Source organism: Urocitellus parryii, chromosome 3 (assembly GCF_045843805.1).
Source record: "Urocitellus parryii isolate mUroPar1 chromosome 3, mUroPar1.hap1, whole genome shotgun sequence".
Lineage (NCBI taxonomy): Eukaryota > Metazoa > Chordata > Mammalia > Rodentia > Sciuridae > Urocitellus > Urocitellus parryii.
In genome coordinates, this window is record NC_135533.1 from 215,521,496 (window position 1) to 215,549,437 (window position 27,942).

General features: G+C 54.7%; 1 protein-coding gene across 11 annotated transcripts; it reads right to left on the reverse strand.

Moving 5' to 3' along the window:
- Window positions 1-4,817: 4,817 nt before the first annotated feature.
- Pnpla6 (patatin like domain 6, lysophospholipase) lies at window positions 4,818-27,906 on the reverse strand. 11 transcript variants are annotated; one of them, XM_077796600.1, is made up of 36 exons: window positions 27,860-27,906; window positions 27,323-27,414; window positions 26,751-26,809; window positions 26,577-26,645; window positions 26,159-26,246; window positions 25,943-26,025; window positions 25,686-25,783; window positions 23,373-23,513; window positions 23,119-23,278; window positions 22,756-22,836; window positions 22,438-22,566; window positions 22,105-22,185; window positions 21,861-22,023; window positions 21,461-21,544; window positions 20,940-21,049; window positions 20,634-20,801; window positions 20,459-20,536; window positions 14,810-15,015; window positions 14,201-14,332; window positions 13,985-14,108; window positions 13,509-13,622; window positions 13,238-13,313; window positions 11,806-11,949; window positions 11,574-11,637; window positions 11,121-11,289; window positions 10,786-10,968; window positions 10,554-10,672; window positions 10,199-10,355; window positions 9,736-9,852; window positions 9,583-9,652; window positions 9,225-9,341; window positions 6,962-7,263; window positions 6,066-6,182; window positions 5,773-5,869; window positions 5,571-5,686; window positions 4,818-5,086 (listed from the first exon to the last, which is right to left on the reverse strand). In XM_077796600.1, exons 3-36 carry the CDS (start codon window positions 26,772-26,774, stop codon window positions 5,012-5,014), a joined length of 4,056 nt encoding a protein of 1,351 aa, XP_077652726.1. In that variant the 5' UTR covers window positions 26,775-26,809; window positions 27,323-27,414; window positions 27,860-27,906; the 3' UTR covers window positions 4,818-5,011. The 11 variants fall into 11 exon arrangements, 10 of the variants coding, with proteins under 10 accessions (XP_077652726.1, XP_026270729.2, XP_077652727.1 ...); XM_026414944.2 differs by lacking the exon at window positions 9,225-9,341 and adding an exon at window positions 9,022-9,138 and having other exon boundaries at window positions 11,806-11,946; window positions 26,751-26,896; XM_077796601.1 differs by having other exon boundaries at window positions 11,806-11,946; window positions 26,751-26,896.
- Window positions 27,907-27,942: the final 36 nt, after the last annotated feature.

Consider the following 27,942-nt stretch of genomic DNA (forward strand, 5'->3'; position numbering starts at 1 on the left):
GGGCAGTTCCACTGACCTGAGCTCTGGTCCTCAGCGGAACTCCAAGATGTCCTGGCACCAGATGAGCCTCGAGCTCTGGACACAGAGAGAGGCAGCCTGGGATGCCCAAGAGGCTCCAGCCAAGGCCCATCTCCAAGTCTGCCAGGTGCCCGGAGATGTTTTCTGGGTGTGTGTTAGGGCTGTTTCCTGCCCCTTATGATCCGCCCCATGTGATCTGTTCTGACCAATGAGCAGTGAGCAAAAATGTGCCATTTCTGAGCCAGAGGATTCAGTTGCAATGTGAGGTCCTCCCCAGATGTCTTTCCTCTGCTCAAGTGACCTGAAACAGTGAGAGGGTGGCTGTCCCCTCTCCTGGGGATGATCTACAGTCAGGGTGTTTGTGTGGGGGAGGGTGTGGATGTGTGGTGAGGATGTGACACCTGGGCTCTGCCCACGCTAAGCAGCACTTTACCCCTGAGCTCCACCCCCAGCCCTTTTTATTTTGAGATAGGGTCTCACTAAGGTGCCCGGGTTGCCTTCAAATGTGCATCTTCCCCCTTGGTCTCCTGAGTAGTTGGCATCACAGGCATGTGGGGTCCTTTGGTAGAGTGACATAACCTCACTCATCCTGGCTGATACACCAAACGACGCACATAATGGCACGTGAGTCCAGCCAAGTCTCCCAGGCTAGTTTGCTAGGGCTGCCGCAGCTCACCATGTGGCCCAAACAACACCAGGGTATCATCTCACAGATCTGGAGGCTAGAAGTCCAAGATCAAGGTGTCAACCAGGTGGTTCCTTCCCAGGGCTGCGAGGGAGAATTGCTCTGTGTCTCTCCTCCAGCTTCTGGTGGTTCCAGGCATTTCTTGGCCTGTAGAAGGCATTTCTCCTTATCTTCACACCGTCTTCTTGGTGTCCAATTTTCCTTTTGTTGTTGTTGTTGTTGTTACCAGGTATTGAACCCAGGAGTACTTAACAACTGAGCCACATCCCAGCCCTGCCCCTTTAAAAAAAAAATATATATATATATGTGTGTGTGTGTGTGTGTGTGTGTGTGTGTATGTACATATGTATATATATCATGTTGTATTTAGACACAATACGTTTATTTATTTTTATGTGCTGCTGAGGGCCTCTCACATGCTAGGTGAGTGCTCTACCTTGAGCCACAACCCCAGCCCATCCCCAGCCTTTTTAATTTTTTATTTTGAAACAGTATCTCACTAAGTTGCTTAGGGTCTTGCTAAGTTGCTGAGGGTGGCTTCAAACTTGTGACCCTCCTGCCTCACTCTCGAGCCACTGGGATTACAGGGTGCACCACTGCCTGTAGGGAGCCACCCTAAGGACCTCATTTGAACTGGGATCTCTCTACAGACCCCCATCTGGGGATGCGGTCACACAGTGAGGTCCTGAGCAGGAGACTCCAACACGAGTTCAGTTCAGCTCGTCACAGGCTCCGTGGCAACTCTAAGGTGCCAGGGTCCAGCCCGCCTGGAGCGGAGAGAGAAGGCAGAGGAGGTCGACAAGCCTGAGCAGGGAGGGGGCCTGCCACCCTAGTGGCACACTCGGGCTAGGTCCACGGAGGCCTTCCCCCATGAGGACCCAGGGCTTCCCCAGGACTGGAAACTTCCTGGGAACGGCCTAGGGTGGCAGGTACGTTTGTGATTATGAATCCCAGTGGAAGGGGCTGGGATTCGGTAGCCGAATATTTGCCTGGCATGAGCAAGCCCCTGGGTTCAGTCCCCAGTTCCACACACACAGGATGAATATGAATCCTGGCTCCATGTTCTAATCATTTGTCACTGATCCCCTTTCTGATCTCTGGTTTTCATTTTTATAAAATAGAATAACAACAACACTCCCCACAGAGCTCTTGTGAGAATTCAGAGAATTCATCGTGCACCAAGCTGGGCACGGTCATGAGCCTGTGGTTCCAGCTCTGCAGGATGCTCAGGCAGGAGGACTGCTCGAGTTCAGGAGTTCAAGACCACCTGGGCAACACAGCAAGATCCCATCTCCAAAGCAACCACAAAAAGAACAGGCATGTATCAGCGCGAGGCCTGATGTGTGGCGCGGTCCATAAACTGTTATTGCTATTGTTATTTGTGGCATTAATTTGTCTGAAGGGAGAAGAGAAATGAGGTTGCTTCAGGGTGAGGAGTGTCTCCAATTCCTAGAGCCAGAGACACCTCAGGAACTGGCCGTCTTCAGAGCTTGGTCTCAGCCAGCAAACATCTACCAAACACTTACTCTAAGCCAGGTGCTCTTATACACAAGGTTGCCCAGTGACAGGATTTATAGGGGAGCATCATTGCAGAGACTGGTGATAAACAGGGAAACAACTGTGAAGAAATACTGTACAGGTAGAGAATGGGGGGGGGCAAATGAGGCAGGGGTATTTTTGACTGTGGCTTCAGGCAGTCTGAAGATGTAACATTTGAGGACAGATTTATTCAGTTACACAAAGAATAAAGAGTAAAGGCCTTGGAGCCAGGAATCAAAGGACAGATTGAGGGCAAGAGGCTGGTGCTGTTGGGACATGGAGAGGAGGACGCGGCGGCTCAGCTGGGATGGAGGCATGACCAGGGGCACATCTTGGGCTGAACCTTGCGCTTAGCGTGCTCTCCAAATCCAGAAATCTGGAGGGGCTGAGGATGTTGGGGGCTCCGAAGGAGTGGCTGCGGGGGGCCTTGGGAGTACCTCGGACAGCGCCTTCACTGTCCATGGTGCTGACGGCCACAGAGAATGACAGCTGGTAGGACTTCAAACACAGTGCGGAGTTTTGAGGTTCCTCAGTTAACACCCACCCACCAGATGACCCGGGAATCCCACTCCTGCGCACATCTCCAAAGAAACTGGAAGCAGAAGCCCAAAGAGATACTTGTGGGCCAGTGTTCACAGCGGCATGATCCACACAGGGAAAAGGTGGAAACAATCCAGCTGTCAGCCAAAGGATGAATGAGCACAACAGGGCAGAGCCACACAGTGAAATATGGCTTAGTCACAAAAAAGAAGGAAATTAGCCAGACGTGGTGGCACATGCCTGCAATCCCAGGGGCCCAGGAGGCTGAGGCAGGAGGATCACGAGTTCAAAGCCAGCCTCAGCAAATTAGAGAGGCCCTAAGCAACTTTGTGAGACCCTGTCTCTAAATTAAAAAAAAATAATAATAAAGGGCTGGGGATGTGGCTCAGTGGTTGAGTTCAATCCCTGGCACCCAGAAAAGGGTGAGGGAGGAAATTATGACACACACTGTAAGGTGGCTCAGCCTCAGGACAGGATGCACAGTAGGCTAGCCAGTCATGGAAGGGCAAATGACCCCCTCCTGAAGCCCCCAGAGGTTAGACCAATAGAGACAGAGAGTATCCTGGGGGTGCCAGGGGTTGGGCTGGGGAGTCAGTGCTTAACCAGGGCAGAGGTTCAGTTTGGGAAGATGAGAAAGTTCTAGAGATGGGTGGTGGGGTCAGCTGCACGATAATGCAAACATACCAAGTGCCACCAGTTTTTACACTTAAAATGGTTACAATGGTGCATCAGTGTGTCTATTTTACAACACACACACACACACACACACACCATCCTACAGGACTTCCAAAGCGCCAAAGTGGCCCTGTGCCTCAGGCAGTCCTCGGCCATAGCTCCACTCTGGGCTCAGCCTATGTAGGGCCCTGATTGGAGCCTCAAGGGATCCAGGCTCAGGCTGGGGTCCCATAAAAGTAACACCTGAGAAGGCACAATCACCTCTTCACAGGAGAGATGACCAGGTTTCATAGATTAAGTGACTTGCCATGGCCACCCATGAGGTCAGGCTGGGATCCCCGCAGGCAGCCTGGATCCAGTGTCTTTTTTAACGGAACGGGCAGTGAACCAAAGTCCTGGATCAGACCTCAGCACAGTGGGGACCAGCTCATTCTGTATGACCTCAGATGAGCACACAGTAGGGACAATGCCTGGGAGCCCCTAGAGGAGAGTTCTTGAGCCCTGTGTCTGTGTATATCTGTGTGTCTGTGTGCCCCTGTGTCTGTTTGGGGCAAAGTGGAGCTACCCTTTGGGAACTGACTCAATAGTGCACATCACACACCATTCAGCACAGAGTACCAGCGCACAGTAGGACTAGTCAAGGGTGTTACGGCTTGATTATGAACTGTCCCCAAAGACTCAACCAGATGACTGGCTGATGAGGGCTCTAACCGCATCAGTGGATTAATCCATTTGATGAATTAATAATTAGAATGGACATTGGAAGCTGGTAGGAAGTGTAAGAGGGAGACCTAGTGGAAGGGAAGGAGTCTTACAGGGCATCCCTGGGGACTATATCTGGCTCCTTCCTCTGTGTTTCAGACTTGACGACCTCAAGCTGCTGCACACAGGACAGATGGGCACACAGTAGGGACAGTGCCTGGGAGCCCCTAGAGGACAGTTCTTGAGCCCTGTGTCTGTACCTCTGTGTCTCTGTGTGCCCGAGAGGTGACACACAGCTGCAGGGAGGTGAGCAGCCCTCCCCCACCAGGCCCTCCCTCACCTTAGGCCTGAAGCAACGGAGCCAGCCAGCTGTGGGCTGAGGCCTCCGAACCCATGAACCGAGAGCCTTTCTTCCCCAGGTACTTGTCACAGCAACGAAAAACTGCCTGACCCAGGGGGGCAGAGGCCACAGAAACCTAGCAGGACGGGGTGGGGTGTGTGCGAGAGGGGTCCCAAAGAGCCTTGGAACCCGGTGGGTGCAGGGAAGCATCAGCAGGGTGGTGGGAGGACAGGCTCCAGGCCAGTCCAGACCCCTGGGCACAGAGGGTGGGTAAGGTGCCTCCCAGACCCAAAGACGGCATGAGCTCACTTCCAAGAGGTGAGTTTACTGGGGGGACACAGTCAGTTGAGGGTCATCAGTGCAGCACTGCCCTCCCCTTGGGGCAGGGCAAGTCAGTCCAGTGTGAAGGCCCTGGGGCACCCAGGAGTGTCACAGGCATAGCAGCAGGAGGGGGCGCCAGCTCCCCAGGCCGACCCCAGCCAGGTCCGGAGCACGGGACCCTGGGGAGGTCCTCAAGTGTCTGCAGCTGAGCTGGGAGGCTCCTGGGGCAGGAAGCGCCGGTGCCGGAGGACTGTCTTCTCCTCCTCCTGTGGGGACAGGTCACACAGCCATGTCATCCACTACAGGATCTGATACCTGAGGCTGCTGAGTGCAAGTGAGCATGCCATTCAAGGTTAGGGACACCCAGCTTGAGGCATCTCCATTCCAGCCCAAACTTGTCTCGGGACCCACCCCTCAAAGCTTTCACCCCCCCCCCCCAGGGCTTATGTTGCCCCACAGAAGCCCCAAGATCCTGAGGGTCATCACACACTGTCCAGCAAGATGACGCTGACACTTCATGCTGCGCCCGCTGCCTCTCCTCCACGTCTGTGATCCAGTGAGGGCTACTCAGCAGGTCTTCCCAAGTGGGAAGCCCCACAATGTCACCCAACACGTGGCATTCCCAGCCCAGACCTCGTGTCTGCGGCCGAATAGGAGGCCCCTGGGACAGACAGCACCCACCCACCACGTCTCAGGGCCCCCTCAGCCCCGTGTGGGCCTGGCCTCGGGGCGTGGGCTGCGGGCTCTCACCATCTCCGAGGCTGAGGCCGTGCTGGGGCTCGCGCCCTCGGGGGAGCCGCCTTCGTCCCTCGAGCAGTCGGGTCCCGCGTCCTCCTCGTACTCCGTCAGGCAGTCCGACTCCTCCCCTGGACCGCGGAGTGGGCGCAGGTGAGCCGAGACCGAGGGGCTGCCGTCTCCAGCCCGCCCGCCCCCGGGGTCCCCGAGCCCTCACCGTCAGCACAGCCGTCGGAGACGTAGCTGGTGGGGGGCTCAATCCGCGACACGATCTCCGCCAAGTCAGTGAAGCCAGAGCTTGGGAAGGCGAGCACCTGTGGGCGGCCCTGGTGAGGCTCTGGGAGTGGGGTCCGCGGGCCTGGGGCTCACAGGGGACCCCGGGACAGAGCTCTCAGGAGCCAGTGCATGTTGAGGGGCTCAGGGAAACCAAGGGAGGCACTGAGTCACTTGTGGTCTGGGGGAGAGCCAGAGGAGCCCTAAGGGGAGAGGGTCACAGGGTCACAGGCTCACGTCGGCACGGCGGCTCTCGTTGAGGTCTGTAGAGCGCCGGTCTGTCAGCATCTTCTCGATGACATCGCCCCGGCTCCAGCCTCCAAACACGGCCTTCCCGTACTGGTAGCCCACATCCTGCAGGAAGCAAGGGAGCTGGGGCCATGCCTGCCAACCCTCTGCGTATCCCCATTCTGCCTGCCACTTCTCTGGCCCCTCAAATGCCTCATGCTCTGGGAAGTGGGCATCTGAGATTAAACCTATTTCAGAGTCAGCCATCTGTAGCACACTGGCCCTCATCGCCTGTCTGTGCCCCCACCCATCATTACCAACCTCTCCACTTATTTTCCCCTCAGTTCCATACAGTGTGCAAGGTACCAAATGACCCAGGAGGGTGCGAGCAAAAATATCTCCAGGTCTGCAAATATGCAGGACATTTGTGGATATCACCATCCCCTGTGCCCAAAGCAGGCATCACTAATCCATCACAGCATATGTTCTCTGAGAGCCCAGAAAGGATATTAGACATTTTTACTCAGGGCCTCTGGTCACCATCCAATAGTTAATTCCAGTTGGCAGGGGCTGTGACATATTTCAGGGTCAACGGCATATGATACACACTGCTTATCCCTTTCCCATACCTGTAGCAGGCATTACTAATTGATCACCACTCACATTCCCACCCACACAGAAATGGCATTAGAAATCACTACAGTGCTTCAGGCAGGGCAGCTGGCACATAAGAAGAAACTTAGCTCAAACACAGAACATGCTCAGCCATACTCCTGGGTACAACCACTGCAGACATCACTAATCCACCTGTGATCTCTTTCCCACAGGTTCCAGACAGAGCCCTAGAATCCTTCCCCTCACACTGGTCTCATGCCCAGCAGGCAAGAGTCTCTCCACCGGCTCACATAGATCTGGTCGAACTTCCCGAAGTCCATGGTCTTGAAGCAGTCAATGGGTGGGCGCAGGTACTCGCAGTAGGAGCTGGACTTGACGACCTCAAGCTGCCGCACACAGGACACATACGCCAGGCGGGACTGGATCTCTGCCATGTCTGGAACCTTCACCTTGTCTGCCCAGGGGTTCAGCCGCTTCCATAGCAGCCACCAGCCAGACAGGCTATCCCCATAGGTACTGAGGTCTGTCTCGTCCTGGCTCCCCACGTCGATGGCGATGACTGTTTTGGCACCCATGCTGCGGGCGATGTCCGCTGTGGGGCCGGGGAGTCAGCAGGCTGCTCCCCACCAGGGCCCAGGGCAGGGATGTTCAACCCAGTCCCCCAAACACCATGCAAATGGTCATGCAAAAGGTCATGCAAACGACATGCAAGTGGCATGGAAATGCAAGGTGAGGGGTGAGGGGGGGTGAGGGCCGAGAGGATGGTGACGTCTGGGAAGGCCCCCAAATGGGCCTGGGGCACAAAGACATGTCCTATGGCTACACCCAGCCCAAGAAGACACTGAGTCTCCATCAGACTTTGCACGTTTCTCCTGTGAGCTCACAGTGCTGGGCATGTGTGTCGCATCCACACGAGGTGCCTGCCTCTGGGTGTACCTGCCTCTCTGTAGCCATGCCTAGGCCTGCCTATGTTTGGGTCCACGCGTGCCAGCCCCCCTGTATATGTGTGCTACTGCCCGTGTGTGTGCTGAGGCAGTGGGTAGTCTGTAGAGTGCATCCACAGTTGTGGCAGGAGTGCGTATGGGGCCCGTAAAGAGCCACAGAAAAATAACCCAGCTCTGTGGGCCACCATCTCTGACCCAATGATCCAACCCTGCTGCTGTGGCACAGGGAACAGGTGAACAACTGGGCATGGCTATCCCAATACAATGTCCACCTACAACATGCAGCATTGGCCTGGGGGCCGCAGTTTGCTAGCTCCGGGTCTGTGGGACTGGGAGCCTAAGTGTGGCCAATTCAGGTCTACCTGCGCATCATATTCCAGGGCCATGAGATTTTACATGTGGGGATGGTTACTGGGCATTGAACCCATGGTGCTTGAGTGCTGAACTACACCCCTAGCCCTTTTTATTTTTGAGACAGGGTCTTACTGAGTTGCCCATGCTGGCCTTGAATTTGTGATCCTCTTGCCTCAGCCTCGAGTTAGATGGGATTACAGATGTGGCCACTGCACCTGGCCCAAGGGTGTGAAACTTCTTTGGTGCTAGGGATTGAACCCAGAGGTGCTTGACCACTGAGCCACACCCTCATCCTCCTTTTATATTTTACTTAGAGGGTTTTACTAAGTTGCTTAGGGACTCGCTAAGTTGCCGAGGTTAGCTTTGAATTTGGGATCCTCTTGCCTCAGCCTCCCAAATTGCTGGGATTATAGGCCCCTGCCCACGCCCAGCGAGGGGTGTGAACTTTCTAAATTGTACACCTGTCTGCCTCTCATCTGTACTCATAAAGTCAGTGTGTGTGAAAGAACACTTAACCTGGTCATGTAGGTTCCTAGTTCTATCCACACATGTACACACATGCACGCTGGATGGCGCATTCGGGATGAAGGTGACTACCCTGGCATGTGCAGACAAATGCCATTTCATCCATGCACGTGTTCATCCATGCACACGTCTGTGCAAACATGTGTGCGTGCTATCTACCACATGAACGCATAGAGAACACACGGGCACATATACTTGGTGTGCATGTGTAAGAGTCTTGTTCCCTGCCACGTGTCATGTATTTGTGCATAAACCTGTCCCTTGTGTGTGTGCCTCCACTTATGTCTAACACAACACACAAGCACACAGATGTACCATGTGTGTGGCTGCACACACTGCTATTCATGGGCACATCAGCTATCTGCTCGTGTCTCTGTGTGGGTTCGTGTCTCTGTGTGGGCTCATGTATCTACACCTTGCGGGATTGAGTGTGTCCTGTCTGAGCCCACCTCACACTCCTGCCTGCTCAGGTCTGCAAGTGCGTGTGCCAGCGAGTGCGTGTGCAGTGCATGCAGGCAGCCACTTGCCTGGCAGGTTGTTGATGTAGCCGCCGTCCATGAGCAGGTGCCCATCCTTCGGGTCGCACAGCGGGGGCAGGTAGCCTGAGAGCGTCATGCTGGCACGCACATACCGCCACAGGGAGCCTGCCCATTGGGACACACAGACACAGACACGCACAGACACGCTCAGACACGCTCGGAGGCCCGGCCAGCCCCGTGGGCTCGCTGACCTGGCACGTTGTTAACGTAGCACCCGTCCACCAGCAGGTGCCCGTCCTTGGGGTCGCAGAGTGGGGGCAGGTAGGGGCAGTAGGAGGCACTGGCTCGGACGTAACGCCAAACGCAGCCTGTGGGGACGGCGGGAGGGGGTGAGGTGCCTGGCAAGCCTGCTGGCTCCCCACCCCTGAAGATGGACATACCTGGGGCCTCTGGGCATTAGTGGGTGATGGTTAGTGGTCGGTGGCTGGGCCAGGGTGGACGGTCACTCGTGTTAACAACGTCCCAGACGCTCAGCTGCCCTCCCCTAAATACCCCCCATTCCCACACGGCCACAGCCGTTTTAGCAGGGCCAGGTGGGACATGACCCACCATCTTTGTGGACACGCATGGCTGAGGCTGTGATGTCTGTGGTCACGTTGAAGTACGGCAGCCACAGGTCCTATGGAGACAAGGACCAAGGTGGGGAAGTGGAGGGGACACTCACAGGGAGGGCGGCAGGGTGGGGCGTGAGGGTCAGTGTACCTCAATCTGCTTATCTTGGAAGACACGGTGGATGCTGCGGTTAAAGGCTGAACCGGTGAACATGGAGGTGACAGGGTATGTGAGGTCCAACATGGGCTCCAGCACCGAAGTCATGCTCTAGGGGCCAAACGGGAGTCACTTGGGGTCACAATGGGATCAGGAGTCAGGGGTGAGCCAGGAGCATACAGGGATGGTGACATAGTTACCCCTGACCACTAACAAAGTGGTCACTAAGGGTCTGGATTGCTCTAGCTTGGGGATGGGAACTAGGGTTGCTAGCCAAGAAGTCACAGAGGGGTCACAAGGTCCCAGAGGTATCTCTATATAGGGTCCAGGCAGTGTCCACAAATTAAACCAGGAAGGGTCACTGAGCCTGGAAACCCCCTCCCTACCCATGTCAAGTTATGGGGGAATCACAGGTCTCAGTGTTCCTGGATATAACGACCCTCACCCCAATACACACCTTGGCCCATTCCCGGGCTCGTTGCTTAGTGCGGCTGGCACTGCGCTCCTCTGCGTACAGAGCCCCAATGAAGGAGCCGATGGATGTGCCACCCACCAGGTCAACTGGTACTCCTGCCTCCTCTAGTGCCTTCAGCACCCCAATATGTGAGCAGCCTCTGCAGGGGAGGAGGGGGCAGCTGGAGATCCGCTGGGCAGTGCCCTCAGAAGCTCCCCAGATCCCAACTGCCCCATAGCCAAGCAGCCTCTACCCCTGGGGTTCCCCAGGGACTAAACTCCGCCCCGCAGGCGCCCAGCCCCACCCAACGAAGCCTATGCACAGGCCCCGCCCCTGGAGCTAGCTCCCCACCACTTACCTGGCTCCACCCCCGCCCAATACCAGGGCAATGGTGTTTCCTGTGAGCACCCGCGCCAAGCGGGAGAAGTCGCTGTGCCGGTTTGCGCGCTTGGAGAAAACCTTCTCATAGAGCTCATGCTAGGACAGAGGATTAGAGAATGGCAGCCATGGTCAGGGGCATGGGGAAGGCACAACCCCGCCTCAGCCCCCTACCCCGTCCCCAGAGGCCATGCTCCGCCTAGGGCCCTCACCAGCTTGGCAGGGCTGCGGCGGGAGAAGAGTCGGCGTGGACAGCGCAGATGCAGGTGCCCCGAGCACCAGCTGCGCATGTTGAGCCACTCCACGGTGCGCGTGGGGCCGGAGCCCTCCTCACGGTGCAGCAGCACAAGCTGCTTGAGGGCGCGCACTGCGGTGTTCTCGAGCATCTGTTCCAGCTGCGGAACAGGGAGAACGGAAGGTCACCGTTTTCCCCACTTCTGCCCAGCCCAGCCTGGGTCCCTAGACACCAAGTCACATAGGTACACGTGGCCTACAGGAGGGCAGGGATGGGGTCCTGGTCTGGGGTCACTGAGTATGGCTTGCAGACCTGGCCGAGAGTGGGCTCCTGGTCGCCCAGGCCCACAATGAGAATACAGTCAGCCTGACGCAGGCAGCGCACGGTCCAGGGCGTCAGTGAAGCGTCTGTCTGGTAGAGCACTATGCGGTGCGCATCCTCCTGCTGCGCCAGCCACCCTGACAGGCGGAACTCTTGGATGCTAGGATGGGATGGCAGAGGGTCATCTTGGGACTGTCTGGGGTCATGAACCCTCCCCTCTCACAGATCCCATGGCTCCACTGCTGGGGGGATCCCAGACACCCAGGCCCCCACAATGGAAGTTCACACCTTAGACTGGGATCCACCCCACTGTCTCCCAAATGACCCATGGGTGGGCTGCATGCTCCTTGATTCAAAGCCTCCAACCAGACCAGAGTCTGAGGCTCCAGACGTGTCCCTCACCCTCTTGGTTCTCCTCTGCAACGCCCCCCACCCTCAACACACCTATCCAGCGCAGAGGCTCCCAGGCGTGCCCGGATGATGTCACTGTTGAGGAGGAGTGTGGGACCTAAGGGTAGGTGAAGAAAGAAGGTTAGGAACCTTAGTCAACAGGCTGGAGCCTCTCCCGGGAGAGAGCACCTGTCACTCAGCATGTGGCCCGGGGCCTGTCCCCACACACTCACCCAGTACCCAGCCCATATTCACTGCACACAGCACACCCCTTCCCCTCACTGACCAATGGCTTGCAGAGCGTGCTGGAGCTCCAGTGTGAAGGCCATCATGGGCACCTCAGCACACACAGGCAGGACGGCCACCGTAGACAGGTTGCTGGCTGGGTTGGTGAGTTCCGAGTGTGGGGGGACACCCAGCCCGGAGCCTGCTGAGAACCCAATAGATGAGGTTTGCCATGCAATCTGCGTCTGGAGAGATGGACCTCCTTCTCCATCCTCCCCGTTTACTCCAGGCTGCAGCCCTCCTCCCAGGCTGCGCCACGCCCTGACACCACCACACTGCAGGCCAGGGCTCCAGGCCTGATCCACACCTTCACCCACCTCTCCGGTTAAAGCTTGGACACCTAACCTCCACCTTAGGCAGTAATCTCTTCAATGGGACCATTGCATGACTCTACAACTACTCAGATTCACTGGGGGTGTGTAGAACTGCCATTTCCCCACCCCATTCTGACCTGGACTCCTGCATCCAAACACAAAACCATGAGGAATAAACACACCTTTACCAGACCTTCCCTCCCAGCTTCCCCACTAACATCCGGCACCGAGCCAGCAGCCCCCATTTCTTGCCCAGACCTCACCCACTGCCTCCTCGCTGCTCAGCTCTCCCCTTCTCTGACAGCCTTAAGGTCCAATGCCCTTCAAGGTTCCACACCCCTATGCGACTTGCCCCACCCCATCTCTCCCTTCAGTCAGTCTCCTCCTAGCAGCACTTCGAAGTCACCAAGCCCTATGCACTTCACCTTCCAAGTTCTTTGCCATATCTGGGCCCTGTCTTCAGAGAAGCCTCCCTCCCTCTCCCTCCAGAAGTCAGGCGGCATCATGGTCCCATCTTGCTTTTTCACTGTACTTGTTGGCTCCTGACATCTGTTCTTTCTCTTAATTTTAATGTTATGTCTTTCGTGCCACCATGGCCCCTATCCTCCCAAGGGGGGCCCAATGACAGGGCTGAGGGGGAACTGGGTTGCCATAATGTAGAACCTTAGGCTCACATTTTGGCACAGCGCATTCTCCCAAGTATTCAGGTCACAGAAACCACAGGCTAGGACGGCAGGCAGTGCACCAGGAACTTCGGCGACCACCTCCTAGCACACGCTGAGCCCTATACACCATGGCACGGGCTCCACCGCTGTCACATCCTACGACCCCTTCCTAAAATGGTCAGGATGCGGACTCCATTCCAGGGGCAAACTCATTGCTTAAGACTCTGCCTGGAGCGCTACGGACACTTTAGGAGTCCATAAGAAGCGTCCGGGGTCCAGGGCTCGGTTTCCCAGCATGCACAGGCATCCGAGCTCCAAGCCCCAACAAGCATCGGATCTCAGACTCCACTTCGGGTGTCAATCCCACAAGATTTACGCACTGAATGCCACTTCCCAGCATGCCCTGGGCGCCGAACTACATCCCCCAACATACCCCAGGAGGGTCTGCTCTCACCTGGGAAGGGTCCTTGCAGCTGCTGCAAATTCCCTAGAATTTTCTGGCTTAACAGGTGGATAAGGCGAGTCACAACCTGGGGGTGTGGAGACCAGGGATCCAGTGAAGCCAGGGAGTGACCATGCGGGCCCCATTCTTCCCATTTCTATTGGGGTGTCTGGAGTTCCTGTTACCTGGGTCCCACCCCAAGACCCCCACCCTCAGAAGCCCTGCTTTAGGTCCCACCATCTAGGGCCTCCACTTCCATCTTCCTGCCCACAAGAGGCCACACCTGCGGGTACCGACGTTTGATGTGGCCCAAGGTGCCCTCTGGGAGCTTGGCCAGCTCTGTGTCGCGCACTGCGTGCACCGTCGTGGCTCGCGGCTGCCGGGTCAGCGCCTCAACCTGCGGGCCACGTGCATGACTGGGGCTGCCTGGGTCAGGAGGCCCGGGAAGGGGAGGGGAAGCCAAGCACAGGCACCCGGGGCCTCACTACCCTACCCACAGGGTCCCCCAACATGGAAGTGGAGTGAATCATGTTTCGCCCACTACACATAGTGCTCCGGAGATAGGGACGGGACAGGACAGAGATTAGATTAGATTAGATTAGTCTTCTGACTCTGGCTCTGAACGTACACTGCGAGTGGAGTACGTCAAACTCCTCCCGTGAGGTGGGGAAGTGGGTGACTGCCAACAGAGATTAGGGATGATGGGTACTGGGAGGCCTGGGCTAGGAGAGTGCAGGTCAGGGGTGGGGCCTTGCTCACCACTCCGATGAGGTCCCCACGGCCATACTCCCCCACCAGCTCCTTCTTGCCGCTGCCACGCTGGATGACGCTGCGCAGCCGCCCATTGAGCACTATGTAGGTGCAGTCAGAGCGGTCACCCTGCCTGGGGTGGGGATGAGAGGGGTGGGTCAGGGAAGGTCGGGGCCTTGGCGTAGGCAGGCCTTGAGTGGAGAGCGGGAAGCTGCGGTGCTACACCTGTACAACGCTCGTCCGGCCTCCACCGCCGTCCAGTCTATGGCAAAGTCCATCTGGCGCACAAAGGGCGACATCCTCGCGGCCACCGTGTGCGCAGCGCTCAGCACCACACTGGGCTGTGCACGCATGATCCTGCGGGCAACAGGAGGGTGTGCATGGGCTGGGGCCCCCTGAAACACCTCAGAGGGAGTGGAGAAAGTGGGTGACAGCTTGGGGGTCAAACAGGAAGGGTTCAAAATTATTTTATTTTCAGTGGTACTGCAAATTAAACCCAGGGCCACTGAGCCACGTCCCCAACCCTTTGGTATTTTATTTTTTGAGACAGGGTCTTGTTAAGTTGCTTAGGGCCTCCCTAAGTTTCTAAGGCTGGCTTTAAAATTGAAATCCCCCTGCCTCAGCTTCCAGAAACACTGGGATTACAGGTGCACACCACCATGCCCAGTTACAAAATTACTTTAAAAGGGCCCTGAGAGGCCAGATCTGGGAGCTCCCTTCTGCCCCTCTGGGACTGGGGTGGACAGATGAGGTCTTTGCTTCTCCCACTACTGAGAGGAGTTGGGTTGGGTTGGTTCCAGCGCTCTGCCCACCCAACCCTGGGCCCAGTCGTACTCATAAAAGTCGGACTTGGAGATGCGCAGGAAGGTGCAGTCTCGCTGGGCACGCAGTGTGAAGATGAGGGGTTCCCCGGTGAGCACCGCCAGCTGCCCCACCAGCTCCCCTGGCTGTGCCACGAACAGACACACGTCCTCCGCCTTGTCGATCATGCGCTGGTACACATGCAGGCAGCCCCAAAGAATGAAGTGCAGGCTCACATCCTGTGGGGACAGGGGCTGGGAGATGAGCACAGACCCAGCCAGCCACAGCACTCCCTCCCCAAATCCAGGCCAGTGCACCCAGGGAAGATGAAAGAAGGATATGTTGGGAAGGAAAAATAAAAGGAGGGAATATACTAGATATGAGCAACAGTCTTCCCCTGGTATCCACCTGTAATTAGTTCTGGCACCTGTAATTAGATACCAGAATCCACGATGCTCAGCTGAGTTTCCTATACTAAATGGTAGATGTAGTTCCATCTACCCTGCACACATCATCCCATAGACCTCAATCATCTCTAGATGACTTATAATAGCTAATACAATGTAAATGCCTGCCGTGTAAGTGGTTGTTACACTGTATTGTTTAGAATACAAGCACAAGAAAGGTCTGCCCATGGTCCATACAGACAACTATCATAGGCCTATCTACATTTTTATCCTGGTTGGCCAAATCCACAAATGTAGAACCTGCAGGTAGCACGACTATCTGCCTGAATCAGCACTTGACAGACATTGCCAACGGATCACCAAACTCAATCCAGATTTAAGCTCATTAATTATTTTCTAAACAGTGGGAGGCTATAAAAGCTACATAGGGAAGGCTGGGGATGCAGCTCTAGGGTAGAGTGCTTGCCTGGCATGCACAAGGCTGAGTCAGATCCCCAGCACAGAAAATTATACATACACACACACACACACACACAACTCAATAATAATAAAAAAACATAATCTGTGGGCTGGGGGTGTGGCTCAGTGATAGAGTGTTCTATGTCAAACATGTGTGAGACCTTGGGTTCCATTCCTGGCACTGCAAAAAAAAAAAAAAGATTCATAATTTTAAAATAGGCAAAAGCTAGGAAGAGTCTTCTCTAAACAAGCTATTCAAATAGCCTATGAACACATGAAAAGAGGATCAAAATCACAAATTAGGAAAATGCAAAATAAAACCATAGTGAGATATCACCTCATACCCAGTATGATAGCCAGAATCAGAAAGTGTTAGGATGTGAAGAATTTGGAATCCTCAGCACTGCTGATGGGGATGTGAGTGGCGCAGGTGCTGGGGCAAACAGTCTGGCAAAAGTTAAAAACAGTCTCCCAAAGCTAAAGATAGAGTGGCCATATGAGCCAGCAATTCAAGTCCCGGTATGAAACCAGGCAGAATGAAATGGTATGTCCATGCAGAAACCTCTCCATCAGCTTCACAGCCGTGTTTCCACCACAGCCGGAAAGTGGAAGCTGTTCGTCAACAGGCAAGTGGACAACCAGCACTCCATCCACAGAATGGCTCATTCAGCCAAAAGCAGTGAAGCTCTGACACACGCCACAGCATGGGGGAACCCCGAAAATGCCACACTCAACAAAAGGAGCCTGACACAAAAGGCCACACATTGCATGACTCCATTTTACATGAAATGTCCAGAACAGGCAAATCTAGAGAAAGTAAACTGGCCACACAATTCTGTATCAAAAACAAACAGTTAAGAGGTGTTTTTATTGGGGGGGGGTAAGGTTAGGGTTGGGGGTGTTGAACCCAGGGGCCTTCTACCACTTAACTACATACCTATTTTTTTTTTTTTGACAGGATTGTACTAAGTTGCTGAGGCTGGTCTTGAACTTGCAATCCTGCCTCAGTCTCTGGAGTTGCTGGGATTGCAGGTGTGCATCCTTACTCCTGGGTGTTTTGGGGTTTGTTTTTGTACTGGATATAGACCCCAGGGCCTCCTGAATGCCAGACAGAGTTTGGGGCAAGTACTCTACCACTGATCTCCACCTTAGCCCTAAAGTTTGCCCTTTAAATTGCATGGGAGGTGCATTACAGCTGACTAACACAACCCCTGCCCCCCAATAAAAGTCCTCTTTGCTCCTCTGCAGTTATTGCCCTTGATCCCTGCTCATTTCCTTTTGTTTCTTCTCCCTACAGTACGCTGGAAAAACTTTTTTCCATTTTAATTTTTGGGGGAGGAACCTGGATCTCCCACATGCTGGGCAAGCATTAACCACAGGACGTTCACACAAGCTGTTCTCTGCCTAGAACGACCTTTCCTGCAGCTAAGCAGTTAACTGCTCTTCATCATTTCTCCTTAGCTTGGAGTCCTGAGAGAGGCGCCATCCTAGAAATAGGGGTGAATCCTTAGTTCCTAGAACATCTCCTTTGTAGCAACCAGCCTGAGGACTTTACGAGGGTCTGGGTGATCCTTTGAGTCATGTGTCAGAACTGCAGCTTCCCCTAAGGCGGAGTCCACACTGGTTTTCCCAGCCTCCTGTCCAGTAGGCAGCACAAGGTGTGGGACACAGCAGCTGCTCAGTAAACACAGGTTTCTCTTTCCTAGCATCAGCCTGACCAGCCAGACACCTCCTCTTTCCACCCCTTTAAAAATCAGGAATTGAAATTGCCCTGAGAAGGAAAGATCCTACCCTACCTACCATGCCACCCTGTCTGGCACCCAACAAAGCTCCACCTGCCACAACATTCAGGGGTCCTTGGGTAGGACACAGTCCAAGAGTATACACACATACCTGCCTGCTAGAACCTTCAATGACAGAATTCCAGACCCGGATATACACAGGCACTACCAACAATAGGCTACCACTTGTCAACACACAGAAGTATGTTATGTGCCTGTTTAGTTCTCAGAAAGCTGGTTGTGCTAACAATGTTCACAAGGAGCCTCTAAAAACCCGTTTGACCACAGATCCCGTTTGCAATACAGGCTGAGTATCTCTTATCCGAGATGCTTAGGACCAGAAGTGCTCTAGATTTCATTTTTTTTCTGGATTTAGATATTTAATATATAATTAAATATATTAGGGATTGGACCCAAGTTTAAGCACAAGATTCACTTGTTTCTTACACACTTAAGGTAATTTTATGTGCTATTTCTAAGTTATCTGTCTTGACTACAGATCTTCCGGTGAGGCCAGATGTGAGATTTTTACTTGTAGTGTCAGATCAGGACTAAAAAGCTATGGATTTTGAAGCACTCTGGGCTTTAGATTTTTCGGTGGGGTTCTTTTTTTTGTCTTTTTTTTTTTTTTGGAACTGGGGGTCGAACCCAGGGCTTTTGCGAATGCAAGGCAGACGCTTTACCACTGAGCTACATCCCAGCCCTAGATTTTTCAGGTTAAGGATGTCAACCTGTGTAGAAGCAAATTTTTGCCACACGCACGTTAGACACAGCACTAGTATCCAGGATATATAAAGAACTAAAAAAACACCAAAACAAAAAAACAAAAACAAACAACCCGATCAATAAATGGGCTTTAGAGAAATGAAAATCAAAACTACTCTTAAGATTTTTATCTCATGCCAGTCAGAATGGCAGCTATCAAGAATATAAACAACAATAAGTGTAGGTGAGGATGTGGGGAGAAAGGCACACTCATACATTGCTGGTGGGACTGCAAATTGGTGCAACCAATCTGGAAATCAGTATGGAGATTCCTTAGAAAACTTGGAATAGAACCATCATTTGACCCAGCTATCCCTCTCCTAGGTCTATACCCAAAGGACTTAAATCAGCATACTACAGGGACACAGCCACATCAAAGTTCATAGCAGCTAAGTTCACAATAGCTAAACTATGGAACCAACCTAGATGCCCTTCAATAGATGAATAGTTAAAAAAACTGTTGCATATATATGTAGTAGAATATTACTCAGCATTAAAAGAGAATAAAATTATGTCATTTGCAGGTAAATCGATGGAGCTGAAGAATATCATGCTAAGTGAAGTAAGCCAATCCCAAAGAAACCAAGGTTTGAATATTCTCTCTAATAAGTGGATGATGATCCATATTGGAGGGGGGCTGGGAAAAATGGAGGAACTGTGATTGGGCAAAGGGGAGGGAGGGAAACGGAGGGAGCATGGGTGCAGGATAGATGGTGGAATGAGATGGACATCATTACCCTAGGTACATGTATGACTGCACAGAAGGCGTGACACTACATCGTGTACAACCACAGAAAAGAAAAGTTGTGCTACAATTGTGTACAATGAATCAAAATGCATTCTGCTGTCCTATATACCTAATTAGAATAAGTAAATAAATACTTTTTAAAAATTAAAAATAAAAACACCTGTATAGAGGTTCCATGAAACCATGTGCAGCTGGCTTCCCCACATCAGTGGGGTCACCTGGAGTGGATACTCCCTTAGGCTGGCCTGGGTGTTCTTGCATCCCAGGCATCTACCCACTGGCAACCAGATGTACCACCCATGTCATGACAATCCAAAGTCTCTTGCCACTAGCAAACGTCCCCCACGGGGCAAAGTCTCATCTAGTTGAGAATGGCTGGTCTGAAGTTTTGGAGGGAGGAGGACAGAATGGTCTCTAACAAAGCCTAGAAGATCTAAGCAGGCCTTGGGATTGCAGACCTGCATGGCCTCTTGAGGGCCAGGACAGGGCTGGGTTAACTTCAATAGTGTCCCAGATAAGCAGGGCCTGGGGCCCTGCACTGCTTCAGCCTGTCCCCCAGGGACTGGGAACAGTGGGCTCAGGCCTTACTCAACATCCTCTTGGCAAAGGAGCTCACCCTATGATGAGCAGCTCCAGAAGTCAGCAAGACTGCCCTACCAAGTGCCAGAACCCCAGCCAGCCAACAGGGGACTGCCCACCTCTCCCACCCAGAGGTGGTATTGGGGTATCAACACCTTGGTCATGTCACTTGAAGTGTCACCCTAGCTACCCTTTTCCCCACCACTGTGAGTTGCTGCTAAACTTTCACTCCCTTTCCTGTGATTCTCATAAACTTTGCACATCTCTGAACACTGTTTCTGCTTATTACTCCCATTCTGCAGACTGAGGAAGCTGAGAACCTTCTAGATCACTTGTCTAATATCATACAGGGAGCCAGGACAGAGTGGGGTTTCAACTCTGTGCGACTCAGAAGCTCCTCCTCCGCACCTCCTGACCATGAGATCATGGCCAGGTGGGCTCCCCTTGGTGGGTCTCGGTTTCCTGGGACACAGTGTGGAGGGGTGAATAGGATACACTTTCGCACACCTCCTGGTGCTTCCAGGAGACACTGGAACCCACCCCTGGGGGTGGCTCATGGTTTACAGGTGCTGATTGCAAATCACACCCCTTGATTGAGTACCTATTGCAGCAGGGATCAGGGCTGGAAGCAGACAAGATGACAGGGTGCACTGTAGGATCCTACAGTCAGAAAACACAGGCCATAGAAGAGCCAGGGCAGGTGGGAGAGATCTAGGGGCTGGGGGCCCAGGAGAAAGGCCCCAGGGGCTGGAGGTGAAGTGCTGCTGGGTCCAGAGGACATGGTGTAGGGGAGGAGGTAAAGATCACAGGATCCAAGGGTTAGAGGCTGATCACAGGATGAGGGTCTACCCCATGGAGTGAGGTGTCAGTCATCACGTCAAAGGTCGGGGATCAGGTCAGAGGGAGTGCTGGGGGGTGGGTAGAGGTCAGGGCTCAGTCTCACCTGGTCCCCCTGGCGGGCAATGACGGTGCCAGCTTTGGCGTGATGCAGCAAAACTCGGCTATTGAGGAGGGAGGGGTCCTGGGGAAGGAGAAGGATGGAGAGGGGCACAGTCAGGCCTCCCCTCCCACCACCAGTCCCGGACCTCCCCCCACCCCACCCCGCTCCAGCCACCTACCTCAATCCTCATCAGCTTGGCCAGTTCCCGCTTTGCCGCTTCAAAGATGCTGCTTGTCTGGCGGCCCTGGTAGGGCCCGAAGGGGCAGCCACCGCTGGCTGACTCGTCCTCACAGTAGCTGTACTCACAGGCGCCCGCCGGCTGCTCCCGGGGCTCCTGAGTTGGGGTCTGCATAGGGCAGGGCCCGTCACCTCTGCTGTGCCCTCCTCAGCCTCCCTCCTTGGGGGACGACACCCTTGGTCAGGCCAGACCCAGGCCAGGGTCCCAGAAAGAAACTGCGGGGCAGAGAGAGGAGCAGGGCCCTACCCGAGCAGGGGCTGCCTGGGGCCCCCCAGAGGCCTCTTCTTGCAGGGACACAGAGATCCGGCCACGTTCATATGCCATGTCGAAGTCAGAGCGGGGGCCGCCCTGCAAGCCTGAGTGAACGGGGGACAGCAGAAACGTAAAGACACGGCTGGGTGCGGCTCGACGGTGGACACTGCCCCAGCATGTGTGAGGCCCTGGGTTCCACCCCATGCCACAAAACAAACAAATAAATAAACAAACTCCAGAGTGACCACAGCCACCTTCTAAGACCAACCCCAACTCCATGTGGACTGCCACAGCCAGGGCCGACATGACTAATCGACGGCAGACATGACTTCTCTGCCTCTGCACCCTTCTCAACACAGCTGGCAGAATGTCATCCCAGCGAACACCCAGAAAGAAGGCACCCAAGGAAACACTGTCACATCCCGAGCCCACAGGTTAATGCTGGAGGCAGCCCTGCCTGAATTCGAATCCACAAGCTCAATGCCTCACCCCACGCGGAGTCCCCAGCTCCAAACCTGAGATGTCCACTGGCATGGAGATGCAGCGACTCAGCAGAGGGGCTGGGGGTGCTTCCAAGGATGTGGGCTTCGTGGGGTCCCCTGGGGGAGACCTGTGATCAGACCCCGGCCATTGGAGCCCATGGGTCCAGAGCTAGGATTAGGAGGGGGGCCTGCAGAGGGGTCAGCTGGGAGTCCCTAGGGACTGGGGTAATAGGAAAAGTGACCCCAATGAGTCCTTGAGGCTGAGGTTGGGGATTCCTGACCAGACAGAAGTCAGACCTAGGTACCCAGCTAAGGGGTGCCTGGGGGAACGGAAAGGTTCACGTCGAATCTGCAGGACTCAGTAAAGAATTGGGAGCTGAGGCAGGAGATTAGACTGGGCTGGCCTTCAGTCCCTGGGGGTCACCGTGGGTACCTATAGGTCCAGGCAGTGAGGACCCAGTGGGGTCAGGCGGCCGGCCAGGGGTCTCCCGGGGCTCCTCGGTAGCTGATGTGCTGATCATCCTCTTGGAGCCACGCACTGGGCTGGTGCGGCTTGGGAGGCCAGGGCTAGGGAACAGGCGTAAGGGCTGGATCTCCTGTCGGGACAGAGAGCGGCTTATGGCATGTCCCAGGAGTCCCATCCTGCACCCGACCCACTGTGCTCCTTCTCAACTCACATGACTGAAGAGCTCATTGGTCAGACCCAGGTAGTTGTGAAGCGCCAGGAAGGTGACTCTCTGCAGTCTTACCATGATGATCTGTAGGATGTGAAGGTCATGGGTGGGGCCAGAGAGGGGAGCGGGATGGGCGAGGCAGTTAAGGAGGAGTCAGCAGCTGGAGAGGTCTGCTGCCCAGGAGTGATAACCACAGCGTAAGCGCAGCAGCTCCAGGCCTGCTGGCTGCCGGCTGCTGAGCTGCGCCCCACTGATGCCTGGGACCAGTTGGGGTGAAGGTTAGTGCGCGAAGTGGGGCCCCTGGGGCGTGTGGAGGGAGACTAAAGGCCTGCTGACCTGCACCACCCGCACCAAGCTCTCGGGGTACTTGGTGAAGACGGCAGAGAAGGCCTCCACAGGCAGCCGAAGCACGGTGGAGTCACGGGCTGCCCGGGCAGACACGGTCCGCTGGGGATGCTGGTGACCCTAGGGCAGGAGCAGGCATGAGGAGAGACAAGGCCAAGGGTTGGGAGCCATCTCACCGTTCCCCCAATCCTTCCAGCCAGTGCTTTCAGGAACCACCAGCAGCAAGCATCGGGGCCAATGAGAGACGGGAGTCCTCACAACCAGCCTCCCTCCCAGTCCCCATCCCGCTGCCCACAAACAGTCACTCACAGTGATGACATCCAGGATGCTCAGGAGGCTGTTGACACTGTCTCCAGGGACCACTTCCTTCACGACGCACTCCTTCCCATCCTGAGACACAGGGACCACTGACCACAGGTGGCCTCCCCTGGTAACTGGCATCCCACCCCTGACCACACCACTGGCCCCCTCTGCCCCTACCCCAGTCGTCACTGAGGCCCCTCCCTGAACACACCAGACCTCCCGACCAGCACTGTCACAGATCACCCCAAAGGGCCTCCCATTCCCCACACCCTCCCTAAGATGACCACCTCTGCGGACCAACAGTGGTGCCTGACCCCAGGGTCCATCTCCAGTACCCAGATCCCGTGGTGGCCCGGGCGTCCCACTCACAGGCCCTGGCAGGCAGAGCTCCAGCAGCCCATCCTGCACCACGTAGATGCTGGCATCCGGCTGGCCTGGCCGGAAGACATAGTCGCCCTGGCTGAGCCGCTGGAAGACCATGTGCCGGCACAGCTCCAGGAAGAGTGGCTTCTCAAAGTGGCCCAGCACCCTGTTGGATGGGTGGTAGAGGCAGGGAGGCACAGAGGGTCAGACAGTCCCAGTGCTACAGGCCCCTCCCACGCCACCCTCGCCCCAACACTGACCGGACATTCTTGAGCATGTATAGCACCTCGGAGGGCAGGTGGGAGTTGGCCAGGTCACCCTCAGTCAGGTCAGCCTCCAGCACTGCGGGCGGGGGCTCCTTCCGCTGAAGTGTTGGTGTCTCTTTCTGGATACGCAGGATCCTGGTAGGAGGAGAGGGTGAAGTGGGGAGCAGAGAGAGGGCTCAGGAGACCTAAGGCCCTCCGAGAGCCCTTCCTAGGATTCACATGGAGCGCACTCTGGCCCACTGTCCAAATTAGGCCCGTCACCTATTTCTGTAAATGAAGTTTTGTTTCCACACGGCCACATTCGTTCATTCGCAAATCTACGGCAGCTTTCACGCTACAATAGCAGAGCTGAATAACTGGGACAAAGATTGAATGTGGCTTGCAAAGCCTAAAAGGCTTATTACCTGGCCCTTTACAGAAAAAATGTGTGAACCCTGATATCAAGCCCTGACACTGCCCTTCTACTAGTCATAAGTCCCTAAAATGGACCCTCTAGTTCTCCTGGCAGACCTTGACGTAGCTTCCAAAACATGGGCAGACCTTAGAAAGAAGGTCTGTTTGTCACAAGAGCCCTGAAATTTTGTTTCCAATAGCCACAGAGTAGATTCCCGAAACAGTCTTCCTAGCGTGAGCATGCCTCTGAGGTTGCTTCTGTTACATAAGACTCCAGATACAGTCTCCATATTCTCTGTAAAGATCCTTCAGGTTAAAAAAAAAAAAGAAAAGAGGGGCTGGGGTGGTAGCTCAGTGGTAAAGTGCTTGCCCTGCATGCGTGAGGAACTGGGTTCGGTCTTCAGCACCACAAAAAAATAAATAAATAAAATAAAGATATTTTGTCCATCTACAACTAAAAAAATATTTTTAAAATAAGGGAGAAAAGAAAAAAAAGAATCAAAAGATAAGTTTCCTAAGATACCCCTTCTTTTCGGGTCTCAGGGACCCTGAAACAGCCTCTCTGAGGCCACAGAGATCCCTGGGATAGTCTTCATGACACATGGAGAATACAGATACAGCACCTCTCATCACGCAAGAGGGTCCTTCTCCACAAACTGCAGTTTCTGCTGTGATAGCCCTTCTCCTAGCACAAGATCCCTGAGATAGACTGTCTAAAATCAGCAGACCCATGAGTTAAACTCAGGGATGTAGAGAAATCTGAATACAGTGATTCTTCTGACAAAAGAGATCTTGAACTAGCCCTTTCTCAGGTCACAGAGTTCTGGGATAGCCCTTTGACAGTCATTAAGACATTAGGGTAAACTGGGCACGGTGGTACATGTCTGTAATCCCAGTGACCAGGGGGACTGACACAGGAGGATTTCAAATTCAAGGTTAGCCTCAGCATCTTAGCAAGACTCTTAGCAACTTAGTGAGACCCTGACTCAAGATTTTTTTAAAAAATAATAATAAAAATAAAAAGTATTGTGGATGTAGTTCAGTCATTAAGTACTCCTGGGTTTAATCCTCAGCACCAAAAAAAAAAAAAAAAAAAAAAAAAAAAAAAAAAAATCAGGGTTGCTCCTGAAGGGTGTGCAGACAGGGGATACAACCCTCATGATGTAGAGAAACCTGATATTAGACTCTCTACTGATCCTGGAAAACCTGGATAGCCCTTCTCAAATCACAGGAAGCCTTGCAATGCTATGGCTGGTCATGCTGAGTCCTGGGATGACCCCCTGGTGTGAAGGACCCCATGATGCCAGGACCTCCAAAGCCAGCTCCCAACTTAAAAATATACCTGGAAGAGCCTTCTCAGACACTTTGAGATAGCCCTTTGATGCTTAAGGGGCCCCTTCCTATCATTCTAGTGAAAGAAGTTTTTGAGACAGTCTTCCGAGAAGAAAAATTCCCAAAAGAGCCTCCTTAGTGTCGGAAACCCGAGGCAGATGACAAAGAGATGCCTTGTGATGTATAATGACTGCGGAGATTTTTCTAACCCTTGGAGAATGCAAGCTAGGGGTGGTTCCTCTAGCAGATGACAGAAAGTTTTGAGGTCGACTGCAATAAGCCTTCTAGTATGGGGAGACTTCAGGTGTGGATCCCTAAAAACATGGCAAATAGCCTTCAGAGGTAGCCCTGTGGTTAGGGGAACACCGCTGAGATAGCCTCAAGAACAGAGACCCCACACACGTGTGATAAACAAGAGCTCTGACATGACCTCTCAGAAGAGAGCCCCGGGATGTCCCTCCTATGTGGGAAGATTCCCAAGACAGTCCACGGGGCTCAGCGAACCTGATATCTACACTTTGGTGTACACAGCACTCAAAAGGCCCCTGAGACAGCCCCCAGGCACACCCAAGACAGTCTTACTTCTTGGCAATGTTGAGCATCTTAAGTTTCTTCTTCATACGGGGACGGGAAGTGGTGGAGACAGAGGCGTCCACCAGGGAGGAAGTGGATTGTGACACCTGGGAGAATTAAGGGGAGGACGGGTCAACTGAGAAGAGGGGAGCCAGATCCAGGAGCCCTGAACCAAGATGGGTAAGGGTGTCCACTAAGAAGTGTAAACAGGGAAAAGGCAGGGCCCCTGTGTGGTCAGCGCCGGCCTCAGGGGGTCCTGGACTCACCTTCCGCATAATCTTCCGGCCATAGAAAAGCACTTTGTCCCTCTTCCGGAACCGATACCGGGGGCCTTCGGGGGCTGGGGTCTCTGGGGATAGGAAGGGAGAGGGGCGCTCTGAGCTCTGCGCAGACTCCAGCAACTCCACCTCTCCGGCTTCGGAGACCCGGGCTTTTCGGCTCCCCATCCCACAGTCCTCCCAGAGGGGCCCTCGGGGTCTCACTCGGCACTCGCAGCCTCCGCACCACCAGGAGGATGAGCACGGCCGTGACCAGCACCGCCACTCCGGCCCCGATCATCACGCCCAGCACCTGTGGGACGAATGGCACTGGCTGCGCACCGCATATCCGTCCGGCCGGGCCCTCCTCGGAGGGGGCAAGGACGTCCCGGGTCTCATCCCACTTCGCCTCCGCCCCCGAGGAAGTCGTATTCAGCCCGTGACTCGGTGTCCCCATCTGCAGAATGGGCCAGCGCAGCTCCCTCCCCGGGGGCGCGACTCTTTCCTGCGGCTCCGCGGCTCGCGGTGCACGCCGGGAAACGTAGTTCCGCCGGGAACAGACAAGTTCTCGTTATCGCGGGACCGCGATGGCGCACGCTGAGCACGCTGGGAGTTGTAGTCCCTTCACAATCCCACCCCTTACCATTCCAGTTTGCAGCGGGGCCTCCATTGACTGCTTCAGGCTGGGCAGCAAGTCTGAGAGCCCAGAGTCCTGGGGAATCAAGGAGCAGAAGGAACCCGCGCAAGTCGTCAACCTGAACCTGCCCCTCCCCTGCCTCAGCCCCGCCCTTTGCCTGAGGCCCCGCCCCCTAGGTACCTCCGGCTCGGGTGGCTTCTCCATTCACTTAGGGTTGAGTGGAAGCGGCTGGAGGGGCGCTGGGGAACGGAGGGATAGGGTAAACTGACCTCCCGACCGGGCCAGGGAGCGAGGCGGGTCTCGGCTTCTTTCCTGGCTCCCTTCACCTACGAGTAGGGCCGATCAGACGCCCCGCCTGTCCAACCCCACCCCGAGGCCAAAGGGTAGCCCGGCACTGTCAGCAGCCCGCAGGCAGGTCCCGCCCGGCATGGCCCCTTCCTGCTGGTGGCCCTTATACCGGCGTCTCTACCCTCCGCAAGATTGATCAGTCTTGACCCCGGTCCCTTAGGCTGCATCCCTCCTTCGTACTCCCTACGAAAATCGGATGTTTCACCCCAGGAAACCGGAGCCCTCAAGCTACGGGGTTGAGAGGTCGGCTGGACACTTGGCTCTTGGCCTAAGCCTGTCCCCGGAAGGACCCAGGACCTGGGGCGTCTGGGAATACCGTCGGGGGCTCCCATGGAGGGGGTCTTGGGGTTTGGGTTGGCCTCGAAAGGTGCTAATGGTTTACGCTAGGGTCTACTGTCACGTACCCGAGAAGTTATGGGGTCTGTGGCGGTGCGGAGCATCACTGGGGCTCTGGGAATGAAACCGGCGCCATTGCTGGGAGGCGTAACCAGGGACGCTGGGATTATTGGGGGAGCAATGGAAAGTTACTGCGAGATTCTGAGGAATCCAAGACTACTAATGGGAAAACCGGGAGCTGGGTGGGTACGTTACTGGGGGCCTGGGAAGGACGCTCCTCGGAAGACACAGAGTAATACTTGAATCTTACTGGGACTTTCCGGGGACGTTGAAGGTATTTCTGGCCCCGACAGAATGTTAATAGGAAATCACGGGAATCATCGGGCCCTGAGACGTTCCCTGGAAAATTCCTAAGTGTCTACTGTCCTTCCACCCCAGGCGCACCTGGCTACGGTGCGGAAACATCCGCAAGGAACTAGGAGGATGGGAGCATTAGAAAGTCGGGAACTACCGGACTCCTAACAGGACAGAACTTGGGAAAGCCAAAGCTCTCTAACCATACTCAAAGGGGACGTCCCTACTGGGCCGATGGAACCCGAACTCACCCAGGGGCCGCAACCGGGATCCACTCGGCGCCACCGCTAGCTTTCCGCCCGGCTCTGCTCACGCGGCCCCTTTAAATTATTCG